Source organism: Oncorhynchus mykiss, chromosome 15 (assembly GCF_057628025.1).
Source record: "Oncorhynchus mykiss isolate SJ-2025 chromosome 15, ASM5762802v1, whole genome shotgun sequence".
NCBI lineage: Eukaryota > Metazoa > Chordata > Actinopteri > Salmoniformes > Salmonidae > Oncorhynchus > Oncorhynchus mykiss.
In genome coordinates this window covers 68,270,001-68,287,875 of record NC_143036.1, presented here as the reverse complement: position 1 = coordinate 68,287,875, position 17,875 = coordinate 68,270,001, and the positions used below count along the sequence as shown (strand labels likewise).

General features: G+C 41.9%; 1 protein-coding gene across 1 annotated transcript in view; it reads left to right on the top strand.

Moving 5' to 3' along the window:
• The first annotated feature begins 5,231 nt into the window (after positions 1 to 5,231).
• Positions 5,232 to 17,875, top strand: part of LOC110501008 (semaphorin-3aa) — a 63,185-nt gene continuing 50,541 nt past the window's right edge. Inside the window, exon 1 of the mRNA XM_090200899.1 lies at positions 5,232 to 6,052. Within this exon, the coding sequence (XP_090057025.1) occupies positions 5,944 to 6,052 (109 nt within the window). The 5' untranslated portion in view covers positions 5,232 to 5,943. The remainder of the gene's footprint in view (positions 6,053 to 17,875) is intronic.

Sequence of the window (17,875 nt, the reverse complement as noted above, 5' to 3'; positions counted from 1 at the left end):
TCATCGTGTCTGCCTGAGCATGCCAAATAAAAGGGAGCTGCATGGCCTTGGTTTCCACTCTACCGTCACACAGAGGGAAGTGAGCAAGGTTGATCTGTCATAACACCAGCCAACCACCACAGCTACTGTTACCAACCACCCTTTCCCCTACGCACACTTATGTGTGTACGTACACTGACACCCACACACAAGTATAGATGTGTACACGCACACGCACACGCACGCACACACACACACACACACACACACACACACACACACACACACACACACACACACACACTGTGATACTGACAGTTATCAGCTGACTCGTGTCATTTGAGAGTGGGGTGTAGTGAGACCTCCAGTGACCTGAGTGGGAGTCGGACGGAAACAGGAAGTACAACCCCTGGAACAGGAAGGGAGCGATGGTCACACCATGTGGAACCTTGAACCACAGACGTCACTTATCGGCATGGTTATTAGTAATACTGTATAGGGAGAGACCATAGAGAATGATAGAGGCCTCTAGTGGCCAAAAGGCTGTATTAGCATGGGCGGCGCCATTGAAGGCTTCAAACATTTTAATGTAGTCAACTTGATGGGACTTCTAACTTAATTGGCTGATCCCTCAGAGTGACCTTGTTGGAGTCATTTCCAACTTGGTCATCAGGAGGGATCAGCCAATCGTGAAGAAGAAAACAACTTCAAAATGGCCTCAATGGCGCTGCCCATGCTGTCACAGAAGCTATAATTGCACAGATACAAAGATGAATCTTCTATCCATCTCTATGGGAGAGCCATTGTGTCATCAGGAAGTTGGGGTCACAGACTCCCAGTTAGGATGTGAGTGGTGCAGTTAGTACTCTGCTAGGGTGTAGGTGGTAGGGTGTAGGGTGTGACTGGTGGGTCATATCCTAGGTCCTGCTCTGTGGAAGGGCTGGTGGAAGGTGATACACACACTCACAAGCACATGGTCATCCATGGGCTCATGTCACATGCATACACACCCACAGCAACAAACGCACACACACACACACACACACACACACACACACACACACACACTAGGGCTAAATATTTTCCTGGTATTTTACAAACGTTCCATCCTGAGAATAAGTCTCTTTTCTCCCAGGTAACCTGGTATATAAGTAGGTGTATGTCTGGATTTGTTTAGAGCTCTGATCTAAAATTCAAGCCTGGACTACCTAAGCCTGGACTACCTGAGCCTGATGCTACCTGAGCCTGATGCTACCTGAGCCTGATGCTACCTGAGCCTGATGCTACCTGAGCCTGATGCTACCTGAGCCTGATGCTACCTGAGCCTGATGCTACCTGAGCCTAATGCTACCTGAGCCTGATGCTACCTGAGCCTGATGCTACCTGAGCCTGATGAGCCCTACATTAAATACATTTTATGAACCCTACATTAAATACATGTTATGAGCCCTACATTAAATACATGTTATGAGCCCTACATTAAAGACGTTTAATGAGCCCTACATTAAATACATGTTATGAGCCCTACATTAAATACATGTTATGAGCCCTACATTAAATACATGTTATGAGCCCTACATTAAAGATGTTTAATGAGCCCTACATTAAATACATGTTATGAGCCCTACATTAAATACATGTTATGAGCCCTACATTAAAGACGTTTAATGAGCCCAAGCCCAAAAAAGCCCAAATTATTTTATCGTTATTAAATACATACTGTATATGGTATAGGCTACCGCTCATTACTCACGACAGAAAACATAAAAGCCCATAGATATAGCTAAGTATATGCTCTCTTGGGTAAATGAATGAAACTAGCTCCAGTAGGCGAATCTTTATCAGTGTGACCTGTATTACTGTACTGTATTATACTGTATTATACGGACTGGAATTACACACGTCGTTCAAACCATGATAAAGAAGGGAGAGAACATGTGATTCTGGTGCTGCACATACGGCCTAAAACGTTACAAGTTTAGACTAGCGAATTTCATTTTAATCTGGAAATATAATAGGGCCTATTTGTATTATTAGTAGGCTGACGCATACAGTGCATTCAGAAAGTATTCAGACCCATTGAATTTTTCAAAATTGTATTACATTACTGTCTTGTTCTAAAATGAATTAAATAAATAGTTAATCATCATAAATCTACACACAGTACCCCATAATGACAAAGTGAAAGCAGGTTTTTAGAAATGTTTGCAAATTTATAATGAATAAAAAACAAAAATACCTTATTTACATAAGTATTCAGACCCTTTGCTACGAGAGTCGAAATTTTTCAAAATCAAATCAAATCAAATCAAATTTTATTTGTCACATACACATGGTTAGCAGATGTTAATGCGAGTGTAGCGAAATGCTTGTGCTTCTAGTTCCGCCAATGCAGTAATAACAAGTAATCTAACTAACAATTCCAAAACTACTGTCTTGTACACAGTGTAAGGGGATAAAGAATATGTACATAAGGATATATGAATGAGTGATGGTACAGAGCAGCATAGGCAAGATACAGTAGATGGTATCGGGTACAGTATGTACAAATGAGATGAGTATGTAAACAAAGTGGCATAGTATAGTATAAAGTGGCTAGTGATACATGTATTACATAAGGATACAGTCGATGATATAGAGTACAGTATATACGTATGCGTATGAGATTAATAATGTAGGGTAAGTAACATTTATATAAGGTAGCATTGTTTAAAGTGGCTAGTGATATATTTACATCATTTCCCATCAATTCCCATTATTAAAGTGGCTGGAGTTGAGTCAGTGTCAGTGTGTTGGCAGTTGAGCTCAGGTGCATCCTGTTTCCATTGATCACCATTGAGATGTTTCTACAACTTGATTGGAGTCCACCTGTGGTAAATTCAGTTGATTGGACATGACTTGGAAAGGCACACACATGTCTATATAAGGTCAGACAGTTGACAGTGCATGTCAGAGCATAAACCATGTCATGTGGTCGAAGGAATTGTCCATAGAGCTCCAAGACAGAATTGTGTCGAGGCACGGGACTGGGGAAGGGCACCCAAACAATGGATGAGTGGAAATAAGAACGTGGTCCATTTTAGCACTTTATATATCTTTCATAATATTTCCCCTAATGTTATTAGCCTACCTCCACTTTCTCACTAGAGTTGCTCCAGTCCTTTCTCACTTTCAACAGTTAAATTAAATAAGTTGTACCTCCACACCGGGGTATAGGGTCCATCCCTGTATTACTGTACCTCCACACCGGGGTATAGGGTCCATCCCTGTATTACTGTACCTCCACACCGGGGTATAGGATCCATCCCTGTATTACTGTACCTCCACACCGGGGTATAGGATCCATCCCTGTATTACTGTACCTCCACACCGGGGTATAGGATCCATCCCTGCATTACTGTACCTCCACACCGGGGTATAGGATCCATCCCTGTATTACTGTACCTCCACACCGGGGTATAGGGTCCATCCCTGTATTACTGTACCTCCACACCGGGGTATAGGATCCATCCCTGTATTACTGTACCTCCACACCGGGGTATAGGATCCATCCCTGTATTACTGTACCTCCACACCGGGGTATAGGATCCATCCCTGTATTACTGTACCTCCACACCGGGGTATAGGATCCATCCCTGTATTACTGTACCTCCACACCGGGGTATAGGGTCCATCCCTGTATTACTGTACCTCCACACCGGGGTATAGGATCCATCCCTGTATTACTGTACCTCCACACCGGGATATAGGGTCCATCCCTGCATTACTGTACCTCCACACCGGGGTATAGGGTGTCTCTCTTCTATTTTTACCCGGCAGGTTCTGAAAGCTTCTGGAAGCTCCTTGTCAATGACTGCTCATTATGCGGTCAACAACATGTCACGATTTATTAAGACGTCCTTACTCAGCAGCACAGCGCTCCCTTCCTGCCCAAGGCATCACAAATAGATTGGTGGCGATGGGCCCTGTTGCTGCTGCCGGCAGCATCTCCTAAAGGGCGGGCTGTCTAGGCGTGTTGCGGCATATCTCGCCTCCCTGCTCCCAGTGGGGATTAATACAGGTATTTAATACAGGTATTAATCCCCACAATAGATCAGATACACAGAGAGAGAGAGAGAGAGAGCGAGAGAGAGAGAGAGCGAGAGAGCGAGAGAGAGAGAGAGAGAGAGAGAGAGAGAGAGAGAGAGAGAGAGATCCTTTCATGTCTATCTGCACATTCTTTGTTGTGGGTAAACATCTAAAAAGCCTGTTTAGACTAAAGGGGTGATGATGTATGAGGGAGTGGGAGTGCACATATACACATACACACTCGGGTACAAGTACGTACACACACACACAGACAGACACAGACACACACACAAACACTCGGGAACACGCACGTGCACACACACATTCTGTGTAGTTGTTAAGAGGGACAAAGCATTGTTGGGAGTGTTGAGAATATGATGGTGCACAGACACGGACAGAGATACCAGTACACACACACACACACACACACACACACCCTCCCCCCACACACTATAGCCATGCAGTATCTACTGCCAGGTTGTGTTTTTGTTCTGTGACTGTTGCAGTGGTGTTGAGGTGTGTGAACTGACACATAAATGCTTGTGTTTATCACAGCTTTTATCACCGTCACCTCAGTGCTGTTAGCTGCCTGCCGTCACAAACCATGAGAAGAAACAGAGGGGGTCACACCTGCAGGGGCAGAGGGGTGGGGAGTTGGGGAAGGGGAATGTCACAGACCCAGACCAGGTTTAATATAGAATGACTTTAGCAGTGACAGGATCTCTCACATACCTGCTTTACTAGAAAGCCATGTTTTCACATTTCCTTATGGGCCAGGTTTCTCGTCTGAGACATTCAATCAAACCCGTTTTTCCTGGTTTGTTGGACAAGTCAAAAAACAAACGTCATTCTTTATTTGCTGTGAAATTGATGTGTTTGGACTCCTGCACGCCATAGAAGTGCAGTACAACAAACATTTATTAATTGAAGCATGCACAATGAACAATATACATGTTTAACTAATCCTGAATGCCAGCTCACTGCTTTTCATTGGATAGGGCATTAGATAAATTAATATTAATGGTGTTCATTTTGAAACCAGGTGTGACCAGAGATTACCTGCTGAGTTGCATGCTATGCAGTTTGTCTGTAACTGCATGGGGTAGAGAAGAGGGTAAGCATGTGTGAGTCTGTTAATGTGTCACACCTCTAGAGTAAGGGTGCTGGGGCTGACCAGGGACTGCAGAAGGAAAGAAAAACAGAAGAGAGAGAATAGAGGAAGACGGAACCATGTGCACAGGATTCTCTTCTATTTCACAGTACTTCAACGTTGCTCAGTTCACTCCCTCCCCCCTCTCTCTCATACACACTCCCCCGCTCTCTCGCTCAGCTGCTCTCCCTCCCCTCCTGTGGATGGTGTAGCTCTCTCTCTCTCCCTCTCTGTCTGGCGGAGCCGTGGACAGGATTGGAGGCTAGTAGTGAGTGACTGCGGAGAGAGAGAGAGACTGAAGAGAAGAGAGGAGAGCAGAGCAGAAGAGAGATCTATATTAGCAGTATCTCTGCTGGATACCTCTTCAATATTTCAATCAGAATTCTTCCTCAACCAGCTCGAGCCTCACACTTCCCACCGGACCCCCATCACCCTACCCTTACCAGGGGGACATATGAACAGCACAGAGGGTTTACCACCCCGGACCTCCACACAGGGAGCCATGTGATACCCCCTTGCGCTGCTGAAATTCCCCCAAATCGGTGCTCTGAATCGGGATTGAAACCAAGGATTGTATCCCCCCTGCTTGAAACCCCCTCCTGGGTTTGTGGATCTTCTCTAGCTGCAAGAGGAGGAAGGGAAGGGAGGGACTGCTAGGTCTCTGCATACCCGGCTGGGAGACACTCTTCTCTGGGCAAGTGTGGGGTGTGTGCCCCCCTTGGGCTGGAGGCCAGCGCTCCAGCACCATGGATTACCTACCTGGGATTGTACTGTTGCTGCTGTTCTGCGGGGCGGTGGTGCCGGGGCAGGGGGAGCCCAAGCACAGCGTCCCCAGGTTAAAGCTCTCCTACAGGGGTAAGTGTGAATGTTCTCTCTGCCCCCTGCCTCCCTGGTTCTTTCTCTGGTTCTTTCTCTGGTTCTGCTATAGCCGCCAGCATGGCTCCAGGAGAAATTATGTGTGCTGTCTGAGTTACTCTTCCTCTTTGTGTGCACTCTCTCCTTTCTTTCTTTCTTTTTTTCTTTCTTTGCCTCTCACTCTTCAGTGTATCTTCCTCTCTGTCTGCTCATCTATCTACGTTTTATCAATTTCTCTCTAATTATTTTTTCTCTCTCTCTCCCTCTCTCTCTCTCTCTCTCTCTCTCTCTCCTGCTTCGCCTCTCTCTTTATTTCTCTCTCTCTCTCTCTCTCTCTCTCTCTCTCTCTCCCTCTCTCGCTCTCCTGCTTCCCCTCTCTCTTTATTTCTCTCTCTCCCACTTAGAATAATGCTTTCTCCTTAGCCTTAGATTGTATTCTCCTTACGGTCAGATTGTTTCCATATGCGGACAGGGGGCTTGGTTAAATGTATGTATTGGCCCTCGCATTTATTTTCCCCTTCCACTGTCCCCTTCAGAACTACCGCTGCACTGCCGTGAAACACATAAATACACACACACACACACACACACACACACACACACACACACACACACACACACACACACACACACACACACACACACACACACACACACACACATACACACACATACACACACACACACACACACACACACACACACACACACACACACACACACACACACACACACACACACACACAATGTACGCATAGACACGAACGGACATGCAAATTCTGTACACACACACTTTGAGGGGTTAATCCGGTCTCCCTAGTTCTCATTAACCCCAAAATTGATTTACCAGCTATTCTCCAAAGTCAACAAGTACTTCTGCTTCTGCTTAGGAGAAGGTCTGCATGCACACACACACATCTTACTGTTTTACCAGATATACTGCATATGGAAAAGATATGCCCTGGATTCAGGGGGTTGTTCAGGGCACAGCGCTACATAATATTCATGACCGGCATGATGTCTCTATGATGTAGAATAAGGTCCGCTATGGACTACACCCAGGTGAGTGTATCACTCATCAGTCACACATCTGGCTGGGTACCATTCATACGGTGCTCGTGTGAGCTTTTGTCGGGCGAGTCAACATGTTATTCTGCCTTCCCTCTGTGTTATTTTGAGGTAGAAGACTGTGGAGAGACCTCAGAGCCGGCTCTCTCCTTTCTCTCTCACACCCTAGACTAAATCAAGCTCTTTGTAATGGCAGACCTTTCATCTCGGGACTAAAATAAACCACAGACATTTTTTGTCATATTTTGGGACGTTTCGTTTAATGTCGGTCGTCTGAGAGGCGAGCTGTTGCGGTTCCTTGTCCAAAACATGACCAAAAGTACACGGCTAGAGAGCTGTGTGGTATCTCCGTTTTCTCTCCCTCTCCTTTTCTCTCTCTCTCTTTCTCTCTTCGTCTCCTTTAAAAAAATATACATTCCTAAAATTTACAAATATGGGCAATTTGTCCTTTTTTGCCAGGCTGGGAATAAGGTTAGGTTGTTGAGGAAAAGAGTGCATCTGGTTTAGAGGGGTGTTACTGCTTTGAAATGAGTGTCACATTATTTTTAATCCAATGAGAGAAGTTTAGATTTAACTTGTGCACAGCAAGGCCTGTATGAACTTGACATAACGTTATTTTTAATCAGAGAATAAATCACATTTATCAGCAGTTTTGTTAATCAAAGTATACATTTAGCAGACGCTCTTTTACAAAGCGACATACCGGCACACTTAGGGTTAAGTGCCTTGCACAAGGGCACATCAATAGATGGTTCACTCAGTTGGCTCTGGGATTCAAACCAGTGACTTTTCAGTTACTGGCCCAACACTCTTAACCACTGGGCTACCGTTATATGGCTCTACAGGATGTATACATGCTCTTATTAGTGGAATGTACTGTAACACCCTGCTCTGTGTCTAGGGGGCACTATGTTGAAGATGTTTCTCTGTGCAGTCAAGGGTCAAGTAGTGTGCTGTAAAAACCGCCGTAAAACTCAGCTCCACCTGCGCCGCCACCACGTCACATCCTTCCGAGGTAACAATCTACACCAGGAATAACCCAGAGGCATCATGGGAAAATGTGTTTCGCTTCATTAAAACGGTTCCCAAGATTGAGCCATCTGTCAGTTGACTAGAACAGCAATACTGGTCTTCTCTGATCTCCCCCACTCGTTTTTCTGACAGGACGCCATGTTGCTGTCTGACAAGGGAGGAAAGATGTGTCATTGATGAAAGGTGTCATTAGGTGATACAAAGCTGAACTGCATTGTATACAGTGGGTGATTGAAATGTGTAGTCAGACCAACCAAAGCACATCAAAGCTGTCGCTCTGTCTGTCTTTAACGTTCTTGCTGCAGCTTGGTGTGTGTGACGACTCAACACCATCTCTCTAGTGATTTCCTCTTCAGACTGAAAGTGGCATGTGTGTATTCAGCCGGGGTGGGATGTGTCAGATCTGACACAGACACAGATAATTAGACACCTGGCTGAATGTGATGACGAGTGTGTGTGCGTGTCTGTGTGTGTGTGCGTGTTTGTGCGCAGTGTGTTTGTGAGCAGTGTGTGTGTGTGCGTGTTTGTGCGCAGTGTGTGTGTGTGCTCTTGTGTATGCTCATACTCATGAGTGTGTGTGTGTGTACATGTGTGCGTCTCAGAGGTAGAGGGGTCCACAGGTGTTGGATGGCTCTCTTGATGCCTGTCGACTGAAACCTTTCTGTTCACACCCACACGTTGGCTAATGGAGAGAGGGAGAGAGGGAAGAGGGAGAGAGGGAAGAGGGGAAGGAGGAGATGAGAGAGGGAGGGAAGCGTTGCTTTAATGAAGGGTGCTGGCAGACTTACAGTAGACTAGGCGGGAGAGAGACTGGTTGTTAAGTGTTGTACCATTCATTCTCTCTCCCTCTGTGAATCTGGCATAGCAATTAAGTCAAATAAACGACGAGGAGGAGTTCTCCAGTGAAGGACAGTCAAACGAGCACAGAGTAAACATTTTCCCAGGAGAAGGATCATCCAGCGAGACGAGAGCTCTTTCCCCAAGGAGGGACATTCAGACAAGTGCAGGACAGGAGTTTGTGTCCCTGGGAAGGACAGTCAAACAAATGTGGAATGAGCAGTTTGTGCAGGAAAATAAGAACAGAAAAACTAAAGCACATTGAGTGACCTTTCTCCTGGGAAGGCTGGCGAAGCGAGTCCAGAGTGAATGATTTCCCTGTGGGGTCAGTCAGGGAGACATTCCCAGTGAAGGATCTGTCCTCAGAAGACCAGAGTAATGATCCCAGTTAATCATTTTTTTCTCTCCCGCAAGTAACTGGAGTTAAGTCTAAGTTAAGGTAATCGTTTATAGTTTATTAAATAACGTCGCTTAGATTGTCAATAGACCGCAACTAGTCCCAAGCATTGAATGGATCATGAGACAAGGCAAGTCACAGTTAGCCAAATATGAATTCTAATGCTCAATGTCATTGAATGGATTATGCTCTAACGCAGATCAAGGTATAGGTTATTACAGCATTGTCTTTCACACAGCAGTGCAACCTGGACATACTGTACTGTATTACGGTCATCCCAGTAGTATACAACCTGGGAAACACTGACCCCTGCAGGTTACAACAAGCACACACATTCAAGTTTCATGTTTTATTAGTCATAGACTACATGACCAAAAGTAAGTGGACACATGCTCGTCAAACATCTCATTCCAAAATCATGGGCATTAATATGGAATTGGTCCTCTCCCCTCCACTCTTCTGGGTAGGCTTTCCACTAGATGTTGGAACATTGCTGTGGGGACGATTTGTCCTTGCTCGCAGTTTGCTTTCCAATTCATCCCAAAGTTGTTTGATGGGGTTGAGGTCAGGGCTCTGAGCAGGCCAGTCAAGTTCTTCCAAACCGATCTCGACAAACCATTTCTGTATGGACCTTGTGCACAGGGGCATTGCAATGCTGAAACCGGCAAGGGCCTTCTCCAAACTGCCACAAAGTCGGAAGCACATAATTGTCTAGAATGTCATTGCATGCTGTAGGGTTAAGATTTCCCTTCACTCGAAGTAAAGGGCCTAGCCCAAACCATGAAAAATAGCCCCAGACCGTTATTCCGCCTGGTATTGCACATCTTAGGCTTGTGCGCGGCTGCTCAGCCATGGAAACCCATTTCATGAAGCTCCCGACGAACAGTTATTGTGCTGACGTTGCTTCTAGAGGCAGTTTGGAACTCAGTACTGAGTGTTGCAACCTAGGACAGACGATTTTTACGTGCTTCAGCATTCGGCGGTCCCGTTCTGTGAGCTTATGTGGCCTACCACTTCGCGGCTGAGCCGCTGTTGCTCCTAGATGTTTCCACTTCACAATAACAGCACTAACAGTTGACTGGGGCAGCTCGAACAGGGCAGAAATTTGACGAACTGACTTGTTGCAATGCCACGTTGAAAGTCACTGAGCTCTTGAGCTCTTGAATACGGCCATTCTACTGCCAATGTTTGTCTATGGAGAGTGCATGGCTGTGTGCTCAATTTTATACACCTGTCAGCAACAGGTGTGAATGAAATAGCCGGATTCAGTAATTTTAAGGTGTGTCCACATACTTTTGTATATAGAGTGTATATACAGGATATACATCATATACACTGTCTAACAAAATGCTTACTTGCAGGTTTCTCCTCGACAACGCAACACCAATAAGAAACAATAAAATATATAAATATGAACAGAATAAACATTTTAGCGTAAGTATTATACAGGAAGGCACAATTTATAGTCCAATATTTACACATGTATCAGATAAAGGGAGGATGTGGGAGCAAGTCTTAAAATTGTGCAGTATTAGAAATAGTGAATAAGAGTCTGGTAGCAGCAGTTGTGATGGGTGTAGATGTGTGAGTGAGTGTGAGAGTGTGAGAGTGAGTGAGTGAGTGAGTGAGTGAGTGAGTGAGTGATAAGGTGCAGAGAGTCAGTACAGGTGGACAGTGCAGTTCAAGGGTTCAGCAGTCTGATGGCTTGTAGATAGAAACTGTCTCTGAGCTTGTTGGTAACAGAGTGAACAACTCAAAGCTGGGGTGTGTGCGGGGTCCTTGATGATGCTGCGTGCCTTACTCAGGCACCGTTTCTTTAGATGTCCTGGATGAGTGGGAACACGGCCCCAGTGGAGGGCCTTACAGTCATGGACGGAGCAATTCCTCTACCAGGCTGGGATGCAACCGGTCAGGATGCTCTCGATGATGCAGTGGTGTTACTGGTCCTTGTCAAGTCCTCAGTGATGTATATGCCAAGGAACTTAAAACTGCTGACTCTCTACTGAAGTCCTATTGATGTGGATCGGGCGTGTTCCCTCCTGTGCTTCCTGAAGTCAACAATCAACTCCTTTGTTTTGCTGATGTTGAGGGAGAGGTTGTTGTCCTGGCACCACAATGCCACTTCACTTACCTTCTCCCTATAGGCTGACTCGTCGTTGTTGGTTATCAGGCCTACAACCGTGGTGTCGTCAGCAAACTAGATGATGGAGTTGGTGTCGTGCAAAGCCACATGGCCATGGGTGAACAGAGAGAGAGAAAGAAAGAAAGAAAGAAAGAAAGAAAGAAAGAAAGAAAGAAAGAAAAAGAAAGAAAGAAAGAAAGAAGAAGAGAGAGAGAGAGAGAAGTGAGAGAGAGAGGGAGAGAGAATGTGAGAGAGAAGGAGAGAGAGACAGAGAGAGAATGTGAGAGAGAGGGAGAGAGAATGTGAGAGAGAGGGAGAGAGAATGTGAGAGAGAGGGAGAGAGAGGGAGAGAGAATGAGGGAGAGAGAGAGAGAATGAGAGAGAGAGGGAGAGAGAGAGAGAATGAGGGAGAGAGAGAGAGAGAATGAGAGAGAGAGACAGAGAGAGAGAGAGAGAGAGAGAGAGAGAGAGAGAGAGAGAGAGGGAGAGAATGTGAGAGAGAGGGAGAGAGAGAGAGAGAGAGAGAGAGAGAGAGAGAGAGATAGAGAGAGAGAGAGAGAGAATGCAAGACACAGACCAAGACAGTGAACGTGAGATGAGCCATTGCAACATGAGAGATGGGACTCATAAAACTATTGTGATTGTAAAAAAAGACACACATCTCTGGCGGAGCTTGGGGGAATATTAAAAGGCTTGTTAAACAACCTGATAACTACTTTCCTCTGGGGTAATTACTGGGCCCTTTAACCTCTTAATGAAGACCCCGGTCGTCCCGCAGTGACCTGTTTCGGATGGGTGGAACTGTAATAGAGGGAAGAGACTAGCCCGCCATCGGAATTCACTCGGAACCATTCAAAATAGACACTCTCTCTCGGCATGGAACCGCACTCCAACTCAACGCAGTCTGGAGTAGAGCTAACCCATAATAACCCCCGTCAAGTTCCACAGAGACCTCTCTCTTGCTCTCCCTCTCTCTCTCTCTCTCTCTCCCTCTCTCTCTCTCTCTGGTGGATCTGTCCATTCTGTGGGCCTCCTCTGACAGAGCGGATGTGGATAATTATAAGGTGTGCTCCCAACGCGCCGACCGACCCCTGAGACGTCTGCCTTCTCCTCCGTCTCTCCTTCCTCTCCTCCTCCCTCAGTTCAGTCGCTCTCAGGCAGCTCACAATACCGCAGCCCCTAAGTACAGTTTTCAGTCAGGCTGCTCCAGTTGACTTTCTCTCCCAGTCAGCCTAGTTAGCAGGAAAGAGCAGCATACCCCCCCCCCCCCCCCCCCCCCCCCCCCAACCCAAACCATTCCATCCCAGGCAGAATAATGTCAGTACTCTGAGCAGACCACAACACTGGGCAACTCCCATTACTGTGGGCCAGTTTGTATACTGCAGAATGAGTCAGCTTGTGTATAACACACAGGGTTGCACAATGACATGATGGCTTTGGAGAACAAACAGTCATTAATCAAAGCATTTAATGACCCGAGCTTGTTTTATAGTGTTGCTTGAACATTTGTGACGGGGCTACAGATGTTGTATCTTAATCCTGCAGCAACAGGAAATGTAAAATATTATGCAGATCATAATTAATGGACATTTTTGTAGGGGGTTGATAAATAATCTAACTTTTTAAAACCTTGAATACACTACAGATGCTACAGACCATTTTGTGAGAAGACTGATTTTCAGGATGTCTCATGCTCTGACAAACACCGCTCTAGCTGTGTCACCTTTCACTGCAGATGTGGAAGTGTATCTCTAGCTTAAACTGAACGGATGTTACGGGTATTTGTCCTGGGTGTCCTCGGGGTGTCCCGGGGTCCCGTGCGTGTCGCGGGTGTCCGGGTCCCGCGGGGAGGTTTGTTGGGGGTTAGGGTTAAAGCGTGGAGAAGACTGGGAGAGATTGAATATGTCCATAAACACTCCAGCCTGCTGGTCTGCACGCCTGCCGAAGCGTAAGGGTTAACATGCTTGTATGTCACAGACACAATGTGTGGCTTGGTGTTTCTAGGCACTTTTCCACTTCAGTTCTGTTCCTCATTTGGAATGGAACGTTTTCAATATTGTGTTGAGAAACGTGTGCTCTTTAGAGTTACGTTGACATTACAAGCTGTGGTTTGGTGTTGATGAGTTTTGGTCAAGTTCAGTGCATCTCCAATAGTTTATTTAGCCGAGGCAAGCATGCAATCCCCAAAGCAGATTCCATGGACAACTTTCATTGTCAACTACACAGAAGATGACTGAGTTTGGAGCGTTTTATGTTGATCTTCTTTTTACAGGAAGTCAATGCTGAGACCAAGGTCTCTTCTGATGACGTACCATCAATATATAGATACACATTAAAATACACATTATTAAACACAACAAATCACATCAAAATACAATATACACATTAAAGTACACATTATTATAGACACAACAAATCACATCAAAATACAATATACACATTAAAATACACAACAAATCACATCAAAATACAATATACACATTAAAATACACAACAAATCACATCAAATAGAATATACACATTAAAATACACATTATTATACACAACAAATCACATCAAAATACAATATACACATTAAAATACACAACAATCACATCAAAATACAATATACACATCATTATACACAACAAATCACATCAAAGTACAGATAGACAGACACATTAAATACACATTATTATACACTACAAATCACATCAAAATACAATATACACATTAAATACACATTATTATAGACAACAAATCACATCAAGATACATACACATTAAAGTACATATTTATTATTATACACAACAAATCACATCACAGTACAAATACACATTATTATACACAACAAATCACATCAAAATACAATATACACATTAAAATACACATTATTATACACAACAATGACATCAACAACACAAACATTAAAATATATATACAAATCACATCAAAATACAATATACACATTAAAATACACAACAAATCACATCAAAATACAATATACACATTAAAATACACATTATTATACATACAAATCACATCAAAATACAATATACACATTAAAATACACAACAAATCACATCAAAATACAATATACACATTAAAATACACAACAAATCACATCAAAATACAATATACACATTAAAATACACATTATTATACACAACAAATCACATCAAAATACAATATACACATTAAAATACACAACAAATCACATCAAAATACAATATACACATTATTATACACAACAAATCACATCAAAAATACAATATACACATTAAATACACATTATTATACACTACAAATCACATCAAAATACAGATACACATTAAATACACATTATTATAGACAACAAATCACATCAAACAACAATATACACATTAAAATACATATTATTATACACAACAAATCACATCAACATACATACACATTATTATACACAACAAATCACATCAAAATACAATATACACATTAAAATACACATTATTATACACAACAAATCACATTACAATACAATATACACATTAAAATACACAACAAATCACATCAAAATACAATATACACATTATTATACACAACAAATCACATCAAAAAGCAACAATATACACATTAAATACACATTATTATTAGACAACAAATCACATAAAAATACAATATACACATTAAATACACATTATTATAGACAACAAATCACATCAAAATACAATATACACATTATTATACATAACAAATCACATCAGAATACAATATACACATTAAAACACACATTATTATACACAGCAATACACATCAGAATACAATATACACATTAAAATACACATGATTATACACAAAAAATCACATCAACATACAATATACACATTAAAATACACAACAAATCACATCAAAATACAATATACACATTATTATACACAACAAATCACATCAAAATACAATATACACATTAAAATACATATTATTATACACAACAAATCACATCAAAATACAATATACACATTAAAATACACATTATTATAGACAACAAATCACATCAAAATACAATATACACATTAAATACACATTATTATAGACAACAAATCACATCAAAATACAATATACACATTAAAATACAATATACACATTAAAATACAATATACACATTAAATACACATTATTATAGACAACAAATCACATCAAAATACAATATACACATTAAATACACATTATTATAGACAACAAATCACATCAAAATACAATATACACATTAAATACACATTATTATAGACAACAAATCACATCAAAATACAATATACACATTAAAATACAATATACACATTAAAATACAAAATACACATTAAATACACATTATTATAGACAACAAATCACATCAAAATACAATATACACATTAAATACACATTATTATAGACAACAAATCACATCAAAATACAATATACACATTAAATACACATTATTATACACAACAAATCACATCAGAATACAATATACACATTAAATACACAACAAATCACATCAAAATACAAAATACACATTAAATACACAACAAATCACATCAAAATACAAAATACACATTAAATACACATTATTATAGACAACAAATCACATCAAAATACAATATACACATTAAATACACATTATTATACACAACAAATCACATCAAAATACAAAATACACATTAAAATACAATATACACATTAAAATACAATATACACATTAAATACACATTATTATAGACAACAAATCACATCAAAATACAATATACACATTAAATACACAACAAATCACATCAAAATACAAAATACACATTAAATACACATTATTATACACAACAAATCACATCAAAATACAAAATACACATTAAATACACATTATTATACACAACAAATCACATCAAAATACAATATACACATTATTATAGACAACAAATCACATCAAAATACAATATACACATTAAAATACACATTATTATACACAACAAATCACATTAAAATACAATATACACATTAAAATACACAACAAATCACATCAAAATACAATATACACATTAAAATACACAACAAATCACATCAAAATACAATATACACATTAAAATACACAACAAATCACATCAAAATACAATATACACATTAAATACACATTATTATACACTACAAATCACATCAAAATACAATATACACATTAAATACACATTATTATACACAACAAATCACATCAAAATACAATATACACATTAAAATACACATTATTATACACAACCATACACATCAGAATTCAATATACACATTAAAATACACATTATTATACACAACAATACATGAAAAGCAAAACACAGTCATAAAAGACACATTCTTCAGTAAAAAGGTCCCCTAGCAGCAGTCTGAAATGTCCTAAACAGAGGCACCTATTTGTCCAATATGAAAGTGCATTGGAGATCATTCCACACGTAAGGCAGATATACCCAACTCAGTGGAGATCGAAAGAGTTAGCTATCCCTGAGACCGGGTATCTCGTAGGTATATAAGTTAACAGTTAAGTATGGTACGACGGAAGTTCATCCTTATAGAATGGATGTATACTTGTCATTTTGACTATGGTTACGGTGAGGATATTGGGTCCAGTGTGTGACAGGGATGACTCCTGTGTTTTATGTATAGAGGGTTTGGTTACTGAGTGGACATTGCATTGCAGCAGTGTGTGTGGATCAGACCCAGCTGCTAAGGCTCATCAGTCAGCCACAAGGAGCGCCACTCCAGGGTCATGTTTCACCCAGGCTAACGTCTCTATGGTGTGCATGTGTGATGCATGTGTGGTGCATGTGTAAAAGTCTCTGTTTGTCTGTCTGTGTGTGTGCATGGATGTGTGTGTATCCGCCTGTCTCTCTGTCAGTCTGTCTCTCTGTCAGTCTGTCAGTCTGTCTCTCTGTCAGTTTGTCTCTCTGTCAGTCTGTCAGTCTGTCTCTCTGTCAGTCTGTCAGCCTGTCTCTCTGTCAGTCTGTCTCTCTGTCAGTCTGTCAGTCTGTCTCTCTGTCAGTTTGTCTCTCTGTCAGTCTGTCAGTCTGTCTCTCTGTCAGTCTGTCTCTCTGTCAGTCTGTCAGTCTGTCTCTCTGTCAGTTTGTCTCTCTGTCAGTCTGTCAGTCTGTCTCTCTGTCAGTCCGTCTCTCTGTCAGTCTGTCTCTCTGTCAGTCTGTCTCTCTGTCAGTCTGTCAGTCTGTCTCTCTGTCAGTTTGTCTCTCTGTCAGTCTGTCAGTCTGTCTCTCTGTCAGTCCGTCTCTCTGTCAGTCTGTCTCTCTGTCAGTCTGTCAGTCTTTCTCTCTGTCAGTTTGTCTCTCTGTCAGTCTGTCAGTCTGTCTCTCTGTCAGTCCGTCTCTCTGTCAGTCTGTCTCTCTGT